The 16,903-nt window shown below is 42.1% G+C and overlaps 1 protein-coding gene across 5 annotated transcripts; it reads right to left on the bottom strand.

The window, feature by feature from the left end:
• Window positions 1-656: 656 nt before the first annotated feature.
• Window positions 657-13,670, bottom strand: phf11 (PHD finger protein 11). Of its 5 annotated transcripts, XM_030343817.1 has the most exons (18): window positions 13,448-13,577; window positions 13,001-13,031; window positions 12,334-12,438; window positions 11,643-11,773; window positions 10,831-10,865; window positions 10,680-10,741; window positions 8,953-9,023; window positions 7,047-7,084; window positions 6,828-6,880; window positions 6,704-6,732; window positions 3,709-3,799; window positions 3,585-3,607; window positions 3,458-3,492; window positions 3,292-3,365; window positions 3,150-3,210; window positions 2,029-3,021; window positions 1,776-1,847; window positions 657-1,234 (listed from the first exon to the last, which is right to left on the bottom strand). In XM_030343817.1, the coding sequence occupies exons 2-18, from the start codon at window positions 13,001-13,003 to the stop codon at window positions 1,158-1,160; spliced, it is 1,953 nt and encodes a 650-aa protein (XP_030199677.1). In that variant the 5' UTR covers window positions 13,004-13,031; window positions 13,448-13,577; the 3' UTR covers window positions 657-1,157. The 5 variants fall into 5 exon arrangements, with proteins under 5 accessions (XP_030199677.1, XP_030199673.1, XP_030199674.1 ...); XM_030343813.1 differs by lacking the exon at window positions 13,001-13,031 and having other exon boundaries at window positions 12,334-12,447; window positions 13,448-13,670; XM_030343814.1 differs by lacking the exon at window positions 13,001-13,031 and having other exon boundaries at window positions 10,680-10,738; window positions 12,334-12,447; window positions 13,448-13,670.
• Between the last annotated feature and the right edge of the window lie 3,233 nt (window positions 13,671-16,903).

Here is a 16,903-nt window from a genome sequence, read left to right as displayed (position 1 = left end):
TTATGATTTTCATAACCCAACCATCTCAAACAAAGTGTTATATGTTATAATACTATTTGCAAATTGTTGCCCTCTTCATTCATATTTCATTAACGTTTTATATGCACTCTTACTGACATTTTAATACCCAACATTCTGTATCAGCATGTTCCTAAAGGTATGTAGTATGTACAAGGACTGGTAGGTGGAGGAGCACAATGTGTGTGTGTGTGTGTGTGTGTGTGTGTGTGTGTGTGTGTGTGTGTGTGTGTGTGTGTGTGTGTGTGTGTGTGTGTGTGTGTGTGTGTGTGTGCGTGTGCGTATTTAAATAAAATAGGAGGTGCAAAATATGAATTTATAGTGAGGTGTGTCTTGTTAGTACCACATAGCAGGAGAGGTCTCCATTGCTTTGAGGTGATTCTTAAAAAATTCAAATAAAATAGGAGGTGCAAAATATGATTTTTTTGTGAGGTGTGTCTTGTTACCACATAGCATGACAGGTCTCTATTGGTCTGAGGTGTCTGGGTTCCATAACTCTGAAGCTACCGACTTGATACCAGCTAGATACTACCTTTACTCAGGGTATTACAACTAACGCTTTAACTGGGACACAAGCTACTATAAAAACATAAAATAAACTTAAATCAAACAGAACATGAGGAATGTACAAAGTTTGGTATATAGTATTAAATCATTTTTAATATCTCTACCATACATAATTTGTGTACATTGAGAACACAAGAAATAATACATTTTTGAAAAAAAAATGTGAAACGTTTATTACCGTTCCTCTAGCGCACAACATTATTGTTGAACCTAAAATAAGCTACCTAAACGAACAGAACAGTGCCACCTTTTGGCCATTAACAAAATATATTTTTTTCATTTATTTTTTAAAATTTTTGTAAAAGCCTTAAATTGTGAACGTGCGCGTAACACTCCTCCTTGAAAGTGTCGAAATCAGGGGAGTGGATTTTAAGATAACAGTATCGTTTGGCTACTCCCTTTAGGAAGAGATCCAAGTTACAACACGGGAAAAAGAACTTGCATAACAATTACTTACTTATGTCACATCACATAACCCATTTTTTACTTTGCATAAAATAAGTGCAGCAAGTGTGTAAAATCCATGGTAAGAGAATGAAAAGGGTCAGAGTAAAAGTTCAAAGGAAAAGGTTCTATTTCCTCAGAGCTGAGCTGGCTCTCCCCATGGCGTTGGCTTTTCTTTGCAGTTGAAATATTTTCGCCTGTAATTCTAAGTAAAAAAGAAATACAAGGGCTGGTTGTAGCAATTCATCACAATGGTCAATAAAACCATAGCCACCACCTTAACCCTTTTTTAACTTCAAACATCGGAAACATTTTGTCTCTCATTTCATCTCAGAATGAATTTCATCATGTTCTCCCGACTTTTTGCAGCAAAATTCTGAAGCGGAGAACATCTTATATCATCATTAATTAAGTAATGTATCAAAGTTAGCACACTAGCGGCCTCTCATGGCCAGAGCTGGCTCTAGAGAGCTTTGGCTGACTGACAAGTAACTAAATGAAGCAAGTAGCAACGATCTCTTCAGGCCAAGTAAAAGGCCCAATTCTTTCTGTGAAAACAGAAAGAATGACTTGGGCCCAATCCCATTTCTACCCCTTCCCCCTTCCCCTTCCCCTTCCCCTTCAAAACAAGGGGGAGGGGTAAGGGGTAGAAATGGGATTGGGCCTATAGCACCTTAATGCAGCTTATTGAATAGTGGGGTAGTAATCCGCTATGCAGATAGTGGAAAGCATTTTTTTGTGATTACCTGCTTCCTTGGCCTCCAGTAAATGTGGGAGCTGTCCAGAGACCCTCATCACTTGCAGTGCAACCTCACACTCTACCAAAAGAGGAAGTGTGCAAATAAAGATTAAATACAATATTGTACAGAACCGAATTTCAGAACTGCAACTTGACCATGACCGAAAGAGTTCCTGTCCTATGAGTTGAGTAAACTTAGCCAAAACAAAATATATATATATATCTAATGAGATATGATAACGATAACGGTCAACACTCACCCTCCGCACTGGCCTGCTCGGACTGGATCCTGGAGGCCATGCTCTCCATTTGGGCATTCAGGTGTGAGAAGATGGTATGCGTGTACTCAGCCTCGTTGCAGTTCCTCCAGAAAAGCACAGCGTCAAGGCTAGGCCCTTGGGTGGAGGAGGGCCCTGGGGGGATGGGGGGCCCTGGGGGGATGGGGGGCCCTGGGGGGGAGGAGGTCCCAGGGGGGGAGGAGGGCCCTGGGGGGATGGGGGGCCCTGGGGCGGAGGAGGGCCCTGGGGGGATGGGGGGCCCTGGGACAGAGGAGGGCCCTGGGACGGAGGAGGGCCCTGGGGCGGAGGTGAGCCCTGGGACGGAGGAGGGCCCTGGGACGGAGGAGGGCCCTGGGACGGAGGTGAGCCCTGGGACGGAGGAGGGCCCTGGGACGGAGGAGGGCCCTGGGGCGGAGGTGAGCCGTATTCTAAGAGGAGGAATCTGGCCCCTGGGAGATGGTCTGGAGGGGAGGGTAGCGGGGTGGGGAGACGACAATGCTTCTGTTGCATGGCCGCTTCGAGGAAAGCCTGCTGCATCTCTTGAACTTATGGAACATAGTATATGGGGGGAACCCGGTACGACGGGGGAACCCGGTACGACGGGGGAACCCGGTACGACGGGGGAACCCGATACGACGGGGGAACCCGTTACGACGGGGGAACCCGTTACGACGGGGGAACCCGGTACGACGGGGGAACCCGATACGACGGGGGAACCCGGTACGACGGGGGAACCCGGTACGACGGGGGAACCCGGTACGACGGGGGAACCCGGTACGACGGGGGAATCTGCTACAATAAGGGAGCTTGGTCCAAAACAGGGATCAAGTAAAGAAGGGGATCCTGGTGACATAGGGGAGGGTGGGGCAGGGCCAGGGGCAGCAGGGGCAGCAGGGCCAGAAGGCTCAGCAGGGCCAGAAGGCTCAGCTGGGTGGTGGTCGAAGGAGAGGTATGTATGAGTATCAGGATCCTCCTCTGCAATATGGAAAAGAAAGATGGGGGGAAAAAAGAGACTTATTTCATGAATACGTATATTTTGTTGCAAGTTGCCAGGGTCAAAGTGGATTCTCTATATCCGTAACTGAACAACTGTGTAATAGTACCTGTGGTCTCAGAACAGTTACAGAGCATCACAGGCACCACAAAGCGCATCGGCTCTGCTACCTAAAGGGAGAACATAAACGAATGACCATTATGTTGTGTCAGAGAAACCCAAATGTTGGGCCAACTGCAGTTTGAACCCACCGAGCCTATCCTTTTTGAATCAACCAATGTTCCATCGTCTTCCTCCTCAGAACCGGCTCCATTTGTCGCCGGATCTAAGACACAAGAGAAAAGCACTTATATATATAGTTACCAAGTTAAATGCTTCTTATGTCCAATTGATTAGCATGCCTGATACGGAAGCTACCTGATACGGAAGCAGTAGCTGTTTCCATGTCATTTCTGTCAAAGATAAACAAATAAATGCATTCAATAAATATTTGTGAGAGAGTCAATTTTACTTTGACAAGAATGAAACCAGATTATGATGATACCTGTTCAACTGCTGACTCAAATCCTAAAATAAAGGACAGAAGAGAGGGGAGAAAGAGAATAAGGTGATGCTAATCTCAACTGTTCCAGCTACTTCACACTAAGACCATCCCAGGTGGCACTCACTCCTGGTCTTTGGTTTGTTTGGCTGCTATCCTCATCGTCCTCCGAGTCCAAGTCCGATATAGGGGCAAACATTTTGGGGGGTCTCTCAGATCTGTTTTGGAGTGCAAGAGCAGGAACAACAGTCGTCCCTATGTGTTCAAGCATTGTTACTCATTCATTGCAGTATGTGTAGGTGTCAGGGTGTGGGTGTCTCCCTGTGTTTTTCTCCTGTGTTGATTGCTGTTCCCTCCCCTAATGTGTCTCAGCTGTTCCTCGTTGTGTTTGTTATTTAAGCCCTCGTCTTTCCTTTGTTCGTTGTGCTGTCATTGTGGTTTGTGTGTGGTTTGCTGTGGTTAGTGTTGGTTGTAGTCCTGCGTGTTCCGTGTTCCTTGTTCCCTTTCGAGTTCCCTGTTGTCTCCCGAGTTCCGAGTTGTCTCCCGAGTTCCCCGATTCCTGTGCCTTAGCCTTTAGGTCTGAATAAAGTGCCGTTTACCCTCAATACCGTCTGCGTTTGGGTCCTACCTGCCTGCCTGCACCTCCAGCTTCCTTAACAGTAGGAACTAATGACTACATACAAGCAGAAATGATCTCAATGATAATTGGCCCAATCGCCGCTTAGAATGGATAGATTCAAATCAATTGAATAAAAAATATTATCAACCCTCTCCCGTGCCCCCTATCCGCGATGTGCCTCTGCCCGAGTCAGATAGATTTCCACCCGTTATCGTGGTGTAAACAACAACTCCCACGTTTCTATACAGCTTCACGAGTCATCCATCAACGTCTTACGTTATTGTTTTGTGATTGAGGGACCCCTAGCGGCAGAAACTACACATTACAGCTGCAATCTACATTCAGTCGGAGTGCATTTGTTAATCAATCCAATTTTGCTTTGTCGCACTAACACCACGCTACATTACAAACCAGGGGCAGGAACATGGGGAACATGAGAAAAAAGCATCCAACACACATGCTTGCATGAAACCCACAGCTTTGCTTCTTAATGTCTATTATGCCGCGTTTCCACTGCAGGGTGCGGAACGGTTCGGTTCACAAAGGTGCGGTACGGGTTGTGTTTCCACCGCCATAAGTGTGAGTGACCCGGACTTAGCCGTACCCGTTTTGGCCTAGTTTTCAGTACTCCTCCTTTGGAGCACTGAAAACGAGATGAGACGCCTGAGAGGGTCCAGGGAAATTCTAGCTACACACCCCCTCCGTTGATTGGTCGACAGAATCATCACTTCCGGGCGAAGTGGGGATAAAAACAAACAAACAGTAGCCTCGAGGTATTATTCTTTACAATTAACATGTCGCGTAAAACGCTTGCTTAGGCGAACCATGAGGTGGAGACGTTCCTCTGCATTCTTGGGGAGGAAGACGTTGTTTACGATGTTTACGTAGCTACCGCGGCGATCGACATCCTGCCTACCTTAAAGGGTACTGTCGGCGGTGGAAACGCGACCTCGGAACTGAGCTGGGCCCCGTTTCCCGAAAGCATCTTTAGCCTAAGTGGATCGCAGAGTGGGTCGTAAGAGCATCGTACAGTTTTCACACCGTTTCCCGAAAGCATCTTTGAGCCTCGTTAGCCTACTATAGCCTCAGTGGCGTAGCCAGCGGACATTCCTAGTATTGGATGCGTTTTATTATAACACATTGGTAATGGTGTATCACGTGCGTCTGAGCCTAATGTGGGCCATTATGTTCTTAGTTTGAGAGAGACAGTCCAGGAAATGTTTGAGCAGGCAGGGCACTTAAAATGTGTGAGAGAAAGCGGGGGGGATTTGTGCAGACTGACATAGGCTACTCATAAAAAGTAGCATAAAATAATGTAAAAAGATATATATATATAAAAAATAAAATCATATTTTTTTTATAAAAAACAAGCAAAGGAGCAGGCAAAAGGCTGGGATATGGTGGGGATTGGTCACGTTGACGGGAATGTTGAGTGACATGTGGGAGGGTGGAGGGGGTTAAAAAAAAGTCAATCACTCTTCGACGTGCATGAAAACCAGCCGCGTAGTTATGAGGGAGGCCGTCCTCACACCGATCTTCCTCGTCGTCATCGTCCTCAATGTCCTCCGGTTCAACCAAAGCTACCCCAGCCTTAGCTGCAATGTTGTGCAAAATAGCTGTCACACATATCACAGCGCATGACTTGGCCGGCGAAAACTGGAGCCCTCCGCTGGACTTGTGAAGGCATCTAAAGCGCAACTTCCACCTCCCGATCGTGCGCTCAGGATTAGGACTGCTATATATGTCGGCCTATGCTTAATCAATTGTGTTTTAATATCTTTAGCATTCATATTATTGCAATATATTCTTTTCGTAGGCTACTCTGCGGTTGGCCTTGATGGGGAGATATTTTAACCCTTTTTAACCCCATTTTCCTCCGACATTCCTGCGTCTCCCCCTGCGTCATAGCCCGTTTCAGCACCATGTCAGTGGACAGGTACAATCCTAAAATCGTCTTGAGTGCAGCGAATGCGCGTTCACGTTAAGAGGAGTTTCGGGAAACGCTCCAAAGAAATTATCGATGGTTCGAAAGCTCCCTCTTTCGAACCATCTTACGAGCGAAGATCCATCGATATCGGGAAACGGGGCCCTGGGCTATACCGCCCCCTCCCTACCGCACCTTTGCGAACCGAGCGGTTCCGCAGCCTGCAGTGGAAACGCGACATTATTGGCGCGTTTCCACTGCAGGGTGCGGAACGGATCGGATCGCAAAGGTGCGGATCGGGTCGCGTTTCCACCGCCAAAAGTGGGCGTGACCCGGACTTAGCCGTACCCGTTTTGGCCAGTTTCGGACCTTTGCGATCCGATCCGTTCCGCACTCTGCAGTGGAAACGCGGCATTTGGTGTTCAAAACATTTAGCAGAGCTCAGAAAGCAGGACAGAACACACACGCTCACACACACACACACACACACACACACACACACACACACACACACACACACACACACACACACACACACACACACACACACACACACACACACTAAAGAGCTTAGCTTACCTTTCATTGTAATTGTAACTCAATCCTCTCTGTTTGGGAAGCAAATACAAATCAATTAAAAATATATATCAAATGAACCAAGAAGGAACAGTACAGAAGTTGTGAAATGACAGACATCTTTTACCTTCAAAGGTCTGCGACTGTCTGAACTGGTAGACGGTCCTGGAATTGAATCACCTGTCAAATATAAACTTTTTTTAATACCACAACCTTTTCCATCAATGTCCCCTAGTCAACAAGGCAATAATGAACCGAATACGACACCAATAGAATCCATCTATTGAAAAGTGTATTTAGATTTAAACCTTTAATCACCATATAAAATCCTTTATAAATGTCTTACCATTGAAGGGTTTGTGGCGGGGGGTTTCATGGTTTTCACTATACCAAATACAAGGAAATAAAACAAGTAAGTAACAAAAATGTAAATAAAGGCAAGTACAGTATAGTGAACCTACAATCGTTTTTTTTGTGTGCGTGTGTCGGTTACCGTATTTTTCCAAAATAAAACTGCATAAAAAATGCACAGTGGACAATAATGAAGAACCACAATAAGAATCTTACAAAGTTTGACTAAAGAGTTGACGAATACTACTTTATGTATAGGTAAGGTATTTCTGAAGACGACATTTTGAAAGGAAAGGGCAATACATAGGCATGTGTGACTAACAACACGATTATTGAGAAGAACCCTACTTCAATAGAACAACCTAGATTGAGAGATAGTTTCGGCCCATAAATCGGTTCCAACATGACGGGCAGGAGCAAAAAGCCCTAACCCTCGATCCAAACTTTCTTTCCGAAAACGTATGGTGACACTAGTGACTGCAAGATAAGCATCAAGGTGTGCCATTACCCATGAAAGTTGGCGAGGCCAACTTTCAACTACGCCATGGTCTCTGCCGGCTTATATTCCAGGCGGTATCCAATAAAGACAGTTTGAAGGCATTTGCATACGACCGTCTCTGACTTTCCGCTTCAGCACTTGGCGGGAACATTCTTTGACCAAAGTAGAAGAAATATAGAAATTGAGTATAAATGTTATAGTTGATTCGATTATCCACGCGTTGAGGTCATGTCTGAAAGTGCGGATGGTTAAAGGGAGACTGAGAATACTCAGAGTACGATCCCCTAAATTCCCTTCAGGAATTTGTTTCTCCTTTAGATTCTTTGATTTGATTTACCCCAGTGACATTCAAGTGTTACTACTGACACCTAGTGGTCAGATGCAAATCACTATAATGTTCTTTTTATTATCCGTGTTGCATTCTTGTAAATAATTTTGATTGTTAACAGCAGGTATTCGTATACATGTACAACAAAACGCTCTCGATAGAACCTCAAGTAGTAGGCCTGCTAGTTTTCCGTGAATAACTCTTTGACAGCCGTCACAAACTCTAACTCTTTAAGAGTGTTGGCGTTACGACCCATGAGACTATGACTAATCTTGAAGTTGTTACACACAAATAAGGTTGTAATAAGCACCACAGGTTAAAATGATACTGGAATAATGTGGGATGGTCACGCAGAGTGCCTTCAGTACCCTCTAGGAGCCCAGGAGAAGCACGTGGCTTCACTGCTCAGTATCCCCTGTGGCTTATGATCTTGAAAAAAGGTTGTTTTTTTGTTTGCAATAGTAGTCAGGTAATATTAAATTAACGACCAGACGTGGATAATCTTAAGCAATGTCGAAAAATTTAGAACTGCAACTTGACCTGCTTAAATGTGTTTCTTTTTCTCAATATTCATTTTTCTTATTATGTTTTAAAAGCCGGGAATAAGCCGCACCCAGCTGTAAATGTTGCAAAATCTTTATTAAAGCTGCAGCATATTTGCGAAAAATATGGTATATGCATGTATTCATATGTGTATGAATGTACTGTATGGGTATATGTTTGTTTATGTATTTGTATTAATGTGTATCAGTTTGCTTCATATGCGTTTAGGTATTACTTAGTCATTACCTTATCTGTACATATTTATGCAAACCTGTGTGGCTGTCATCTAAGTTTGTTTATGACAAAAAATCCTTGTAAAAACAAATGGCCTGTCCTAACAGTGACTGTAGCCAGTGACTGGGAAAGTGGTGGATAGGGAATAATAACAAGTATGCCAGAGAAGAGTTGTAGCTTTCTTCCAGCAGCTCTAGTAATTAGCGCCCAAGGTAATGCTACACATTGAATGAAGATAAGCCACTAAGCAGAGAGGGAGAGATAAATATAGAGTACGCAAAATTTAACACTACTCACGTTGCAATATCATTTCTGGAATTATCCAAATGACTAGTTCCTCTGTTCCTTTCATGGTGACGACGAGAAACCTGATGATTAAAAAAAAGAATAAACAGGTATGAGTTCATAATTGGAGAACCACCGTCATATAAGTGGGACTTGATGTATCACTAGTAAAATAAACGACTCGCTGGTGCTTAACGTTTTTCTGAATCAGCATGCAAGTAAGATAATCTCAGATAGATCGTTAGAGATAATATGTCCTAAGACACTTTATCGATCTCAAAGTATGGATTTTCCAGTAGCATATCAATTCATATGACAGAAGATAGAGAATAAATGACAAAAATAGAGTTCTTCAACAAGTTGTCAATACAGATGGCCATAGTCCTACCATAAGAATGATTGACCAGTTAAACAAACCAGATAAATAGCTAATCACTCAAACACCTCCATGATTGGAGAGAAGTCAAAACAACACATCTATAACTTCCTTTCAATTTAAACTTCATTAATAGCAGGGTTAATACCCAAGGCTGTGTGATTTCATTCTGTGTATGTAGTTTAAATAGTAAAGGGTTGTTGGTAAGATTCAAGAGTTGTAAGTAAGGAAAGAGTGTAAAACCGCAGAAGAGAGCAAGATTTGGAAACCTAACAACACAACACATACCCTCCCCCGCTTTTCTGTGGTTTTGCCACCACAGAAAAGCGTTGCAATTCACACATCCAGCTCTTACATCTTACCTACAGCACCTTTACCCTTCTCGTTGTATTAAATTAATACATTTGTGAGCAATAGGGCTGGCCCGAACACATAATTGCAACAAAAGAAAAAATCCATTCATACTGTGAATCTCCTAGCCTGTAATCGTAGCAGGCGGAGACCAATAATGCAGAATAAAGTTAATATCAACTGATTGCCTTCTTAAGTATGTTAACACTTTAGAAATGTATGTTAATAACAAAGTAGCAAAACAACAATATCACATCAGTGGCTTTCGAATCCACTAAGTCTGAGTTAGACTTGGTTACAGCAGAGCTTTAATACAGCCCAAAGGTTTCCCAAGTATGAGAGTACGCCTACTTCCAATTATCACAAAGCAAATAGGTGGTCTGAACATTGTGCAAAGTTTAGAATAGATTTCACAGCAGGACTAGTGCTATTTACCTGGTAATAAATCACACAGGCGCAATTGTGAGGTACGGGTCACCATAAAAGGAAAAACATTGCTACCTGCTCTATTCAGGTTATTAAATACATAAGATGTTACTATTAGTTGGTCGATTTTATTGTGTTTTTTGGACTTGTTTGAAGTTGAAAAAGCTGCTGAATAACAATAACGTTGTTAAAACCCTTCTAAAACGTAAGAAGCCCAGATGGCCGGGGGGTTATTGGCTTGTGTTTCCTCACACTGGACAGCAGTGTCCAAAGTGCTACCAGAATATTTTAATAATGTTTGAATAACCAAAACTAACAAGTGATAATTCAGGCATCCCATATTTGGCCATTCTGATGATAGCTGCCATTACCTCAACTGAAGCGTTGATCACAGAGATATTCAGACAAAATGTAACCAAGCAGACCCCAAATATGCATAGAACTTTATACATTCTGTAAGGTTTTATCATAAAAACAAACTAAACGAATTTCCGAATATGAATTAAACATATGAATTGAGATTTGAATCGAATACCTTCCTAACAAACAAATATCAAACATTTGGGCTCAGCCCTAGTGAGCTAACCTTTGACGAGTGCCGTGTGGAGGAGTCAGAGGAATCTGCTGAGGAGACTCCATTGGCCCCTCCTAAAAACAAAACAAAGGTTTACAATTTGTGTGCAAAAAAGGACATGTCGGTAGATGGATACTTTACATTGTCTGAGATATTCACTCACCTTCATTTTGTGACCTGTGTTTTTTGCAATACACCCTGATGATAAAATAAAAATTCAACATGAATTGCTATTCACAGTTACGCTATACTAGTGTTGTACCAAATTTCCAAAAACTACAAAAACTTTCGTTTTTGTTCCAACATAGCTCACTTGGCATCAATAGGTAAATTTATATCGATAAAAGTGCGTAACCTCAAACTCACATTCATCAAAGCAACAAAATTCATACAAAAAAAGGACATTTGATGTCCTGACCTAAAGAATCGCTATTTTCTAATGACAAATGATACCACCTTGGGGCACGTTCGTACATGTAATACACAAGTAGTGTTTGGAGCTCCAATGTAATGCCAGGTTGTACACACACGCAGAGCAAGCATGCAAACTTCCTTTATTGAACTGCACTAGAGTTTAATGTACCAAACAGTGATCACTACATAATTGAGTAAGAAATAATCTTTAACAACTCTAATCTACCATCCAGCACACATGTAAATACAATACAGATTAAATAGTATAGTTTATGATCAGCAAAAGTGTAAATTGAATGCAAGACCCTGTACATTTCAACCAAACACTATAATTGTGATTATGTATGATAGATTTGCATTCTTTTTTGTTTCATATTTAGCATATATCGACATATACCGATTGATGAATAACAGTGAAGGTTAGTTCTAGTATACAGATAAGAATTCTCCACAACATCACAGCATCCAGTCAACCCTGGCTTATAGTTAAACGCTATGTTCTGCACTGAACAGGGTGATGGCGTGAACCACATCGATCGGTAGCATAGACCTTGTACTTACGCGTATCTCCCCTCTTCGTCTTCCACAGTTTCTGCTCCGGCACCGATAGCACACGGGAAGTGGAAAGACTTGGTGCATCGCTTTACCTCACAGCCAACGGTGGCTCCAGACTTCTTACAGTCGTCACATTTCTAATGCGAGACAGGAAGAACACCCATGTGACCAGCCATGTAGCAATATTCCTATATTTGAATCCATTTCTTCATAAATGTTACGAATGACGCGTTGGCAGAGTACTTTAATCTATGAACAGTTTATTAAGGAGCAGTGTAGGGCAGGCTGTAAGCAGTGGGATGGTAGTGAGTAGCGAAGAGAACAAACCATCAGCAAACTAAACTAGTTTCTCACCCTAAATACAAGTTGACCTGCCCCATTCCTTATCATTAAGGAATATAACTCCTCCTTAGCTGAACATATCGATTGGTACCATCATTAAAACGTGGGCGCATTATGTTTAAATCATACATTTGCAATCAATAATTGACCAACAAACATTGAGGAGCATCTTAATTAAACAGGATCCCTGCCTGCTCCCCTCTCAGCTCCACTTGGTACTTGATCAAAGTGGTCAGGGCTCAAACCCGGTACCTTTCTACCGGGGGTCGAACAAGCAAGCCTCTACACTGTATCAACCCCCACTCTTTCATCAGCTGAAGGTTACAAAGTTATATGTTATAATGTGACTACCAACCAGTTTGTACCCGCGCCTTGCCTCATCCTGCACGTGCTTCACAGAAAACCCAAACAGATCATCATGCTCTGGGGTGTTCTCACAGTAAATCCCAGAGGAGTACAGCTGCACATCCAGCATGGTGGACAAAAGAGAAAGGACAAAAGAGAAATATTATTATTACCGAAAGCCTTACATTTATTCTGTTCTTCAAATCTAGCTCAAGAATAATCCCACCAGGCAGTATTTTTTTAAAGTTCCCACAAAATAAAGAAAATAGCTCTTCCAAATAGTAGTTTGTCGTCGTCATAGACCAATATTTAGTGTGTTTGCTATTCCTTTTGCTATTCCTTGTTAAAAACTTGTTATTAAGTTTTGATTAGTTTGCTCAAGTGTATTTGTGAGTCAGATGTTAACTGTCATTTTGACCTAATGTATTGTTCTTCTTTTGTTGTTTCACTTGTAAACAAACAATTTGCATGCCTAATTAGCATAATTAACTCAGAATTCTGAGATAATTTCGTTTTTATCTAAATAATAATTCTACCCTTTTTTCCTGATATTAATGAGATGCCCTCAAAATCATGCGATTCAGATGCAGCATGTCCATAAAGCACATGCCAGATCTTTGAAACAACCCCCAAGTATTGCGGTGCAAAGTGGAGAAGATAGTAAGTAACCAACATACCATCAATACTACTCAAGGACACGAGTATCTCCTAAAGACTCAAACATAATACAAAAAAAACTGGATTTAACTCAACAGGCTGAACTTTCGCTTCTTTGAAATTGAGCTCTCAAATGAATGAATGTGATGGAACTCATGATATAAGGTATCTCATTATTTCAGAAAAACAATTGAATCTGAGTAATAACCTCGTTCATTCAGAAAAACAGGAGGCGAATATTTTCTGAAGTGAACTTATCACGTACTTTTACAATCTTTCGTAGGCCTAACGCAAAGTAAACAATATTACATAGCATGGTCAAAGCGCCAGAGTTCAAATAAACAGTTGTCCTTTTTACGAAGCCAACGGATCATATCATATCGTTCATTTCAGTAGTATATCTATAATCAGACCAGAAACCTAGTAGCTAACATAAGTGAATCGAAGTCGATATCATATTCTCATACCAGGCAGTTTTGATGTGCAGTCACGGGGCCCTTGGTCGAGAGAGGTCCTGTTTCAAGCGACTCTTCGGGTCTTTTACAAAGTATGCACTGTACTTCCTTTTTATGGACCTCAGGACTCTCCATACTAAGCGATTATTGCTGGACGGATCCTATCATATTAAGGTTATACCAGGGCGCAGTCCATCGGCGACTATTTGGAAAACGAAAGTTAAAACGACATGACCCGCCCCCCGCCCCCCCCCCCCCCCCGTCAAAATAAGGTATTCTTGGGAAATAAAAAATATCTTTAATATTACACATATCTTTAAATTGAATGCATTCAATTCCAGTCTATTAATAAAAATAAAAAGCAGGACTACCTCTCGTTCGGATTTGAAAGGCGCGTTCAGGGTTCTGATGATACCGAGACGGCTCAGTGATTACGCTGAAGATAGTGGCGAAGTCACGCCTCTTCCGGTAGAGCTCATGGGACCTATGAGATCAAAAATATGAATGGGTTTCAATGGAGAGAAAGTAATTATTCTCTGGTCCCAGTCTTTATATGCCCTGGATTAGACATATGATTTAAATGATAATTTTTCATGCAAAGAACTAAACATTTTTGTGAAGAAGTTTGATAATGTTATGTGTGAGGCTATGGGGTCAGAACAGTCTCATTAATAATGAATGCACAGAGAAGGATTCCCAAATGTATTTTGTGATTTACATATAAATTACTCACTTCTCACAAATACATTTCAATGCACACACAAATGGATATCGGTATGTATAAATGTGAAACTTATCCATGAACAAAAATAAGTTTCACAAACACATTTCTGATCCACACACAAATGTACCTTGTTTTAAATAAATGTAATATAAATCCATAAATATATTAATTAAAAAAATATTTGCAATTTTCATCAAAATGTAGTTTGATGTTGTTACATTTATATACAAACTGTTAAACTTGAATATACAAGACGCTTTTCATTTGTGAACTTGTTTGCATTTGCGTGCGAACTGAGCCCTGTTTCAGGTAGCTGGTTTTGAGGCAACGCCGAGTTTGTTCGCTCTGAGTTGGTGGAAACCCTGGGTTTTCCGTTTCCGGTAGCAGGTTCAGCGCAACCGAGAGTTAGTAGCTGGTTTAACATACTTTATACGGAGAAGCCTGCCCAGACAGGCTTCTCCCTCCTCCCGGCATTTGATTTCTGCTGTTTGTTTGTAACACATGGACTGATGTTCACTTAATAACAATATAGTAATAACATACTAACTAACTAATATAAATATATGATTAATATATTCCTCACCATGACCTGACGTGTAGACACTGTGAAAAAGAAATAGGAAAAAGGTGACCAAAACGTTTCACTAAATTAAAGGCCATGAGTGAGTTTGTAGGTGAGTTACAAATGTATCAAGAGTAGAGGTCAGTTTAATGTGAAAAGGGATGGTTAAATGGTAAATGTTGTGAATATTTTGGGGGCAATTTTGGCTGCAATATTTTCTGCATTTATATAGGCTATACACCAACTATTTATGTAATGTGACAGGAGCAGGATGGAAGTCTTCCTAAAGGGCTTGGTCTGTTGGGTACCAATACCTACCAGTTGGTTACCAATAGTATCAGTTGTAGTAGTATCCATCTCCTCACCTCCCTATATTATATATATATATATATATATATATATATATATATATATATATATATATATATATATATATATATATATATATATATATATCGTTTTTTCTATCTGTCTCATTCCAACTGATGAAGTGAATTATACTTCGTCTTATAGGCTACTACCACGTACAGGCTAAAACCTGCAACTGCATGTTAATACTTCAGACGGACTTATTTACTTCTAATGGAATTTTAACTCTAACTTCTGAACTCTTTTATTGTTTTTATTGTACTCAGAAGACGAATAAGCTGACTCATGTAATGCTGTAATAAATAAATGTAATAAACGATACGCTATAAATAAAAGTATTTTTTAATTATGTTATCATAGTTGCCACGGCACTTACCATACACAATGTTCGGTCAAGTAGCTTAGATAGTGTATAGTCAAAGTGTATGTACTTGTAGTGTTCATCACCTCCACATTAAAGGCCCACTATGTAACTTTTTTAGCCAAAATTACATTAAGTATGCAGGTTGAGAGTTATGCTGATGGTTCTGCATCCATTTCTGGGTTGATTGGTGGGTGTGTCATTTACCCATGTCGCCTCTCCAGTGAAAAAGCGCATATGCAACTTGATCTGTTCGGACCGACACAATCCGGATGTGACGCAGCGGAAGTATCCTCGAAATGTAGTCAGATTGTAGTTTCGAAAATGCTTTACGGCACAGACACACACCCAAACATGGCACCGGCTAGATATAAACAGCCAGTTGCGAGGCAATTGTTGTCCGAGGTAGGAAACCCAAACGCCGCCGTGTTTGGGTGCATGATAGAGTTTAGATCGGGTTAGATTAAATAATCTCGGATATAAATAACGATCTCATCTCATCGTCATCCGTTTATCCGGGGTCGGGTCGCGGGGGGAGCAGCTCAAGCAGGGGGCTCCAGACTTCCCTTTCCCGGGCCACATTGACCAGCTCTGACGGGGGGATCCCGAGGCGTTCCCAGGCCAGTGTTGAGATATAATCTCTCCACCTAGTCCTGGGTCTTCCCCGAGGTCTCCTCCCCAATGGACGTGCCTGAAACACCTCCAAAGGGAGGCGCCCAGTAGGCATCCTTGCCAGATGCCCGAACCACCTCAGCTGACTCCTTTCTAAGTAAAGGAGCAGCGGCTCTAATCCGAGTTCCTCACGGATTACTGAGCTTCTCACCCTATCCCGAGACGCCAGCCACCCTTCTGAGAAAACTCATCTCGGCCGCTTTTACCCGCGATCTCGTCCTTTCGGTCATCACCCAACCCTCATGACCATAGGTGAGGATAGGAACGAAGATCGACCGGTAGATCGAGAGCTTTGCCTTGCGGCTCAGCTCTCTTTTCGTAACAACGGTGCGGTAAAGCGAACGCAATACCGCCCCCGCTGCTCTGATTCTCCGGCCAATCTCACGCTCCATAGTACCCTCACCCGCGAACAAGACCCCGAGGTACTTGAACTCCTTCACTTGGGCTAAGGACTCATAAATAACGATAATCGGGTTAAATAACTTCACATGGTGTGTCTGGTGTGTTTCCAGCATTCGTAGTGTTGATCAGCAGATATATAGTCCGCCAAGACGTTGAGGTTGCTTAGCAGCCAGAGACTCTGTCCATGCAAGTGAACGGAGCGTTCACTCTTCGTCATAACTATCAAACCAAACATCCTTCACATTCACCGAGCGAACATTCTGAAAGTAAAATGCACATTTCTCGCTAAAAATGTTTCCATAAACGCATTTAATGGCGTAACTATGTTACTATTTCCACCCAGAAAAAAGAAAGATGTCGGCCGTATGCTTCTGTGCA

Source organism: Gadus morhua, chromosome 20 (assembly GCF_902167405.1).
Source record: "Gadus morhua chromosome 20, gadMor3.0, whole genome shotgun sequence".
NCBI classification, from domain to species: Eukaryota; Metazoa; Chordata; class Actinopteri; order Gadiformes; family Gadidae; genus Gadus; species Gadus morhua.
The sequence above is the reverse complement of the archived record's forward strand: the minus strand, read 5'-3'. Positions and strand labels throughout refer to the sequence as shown.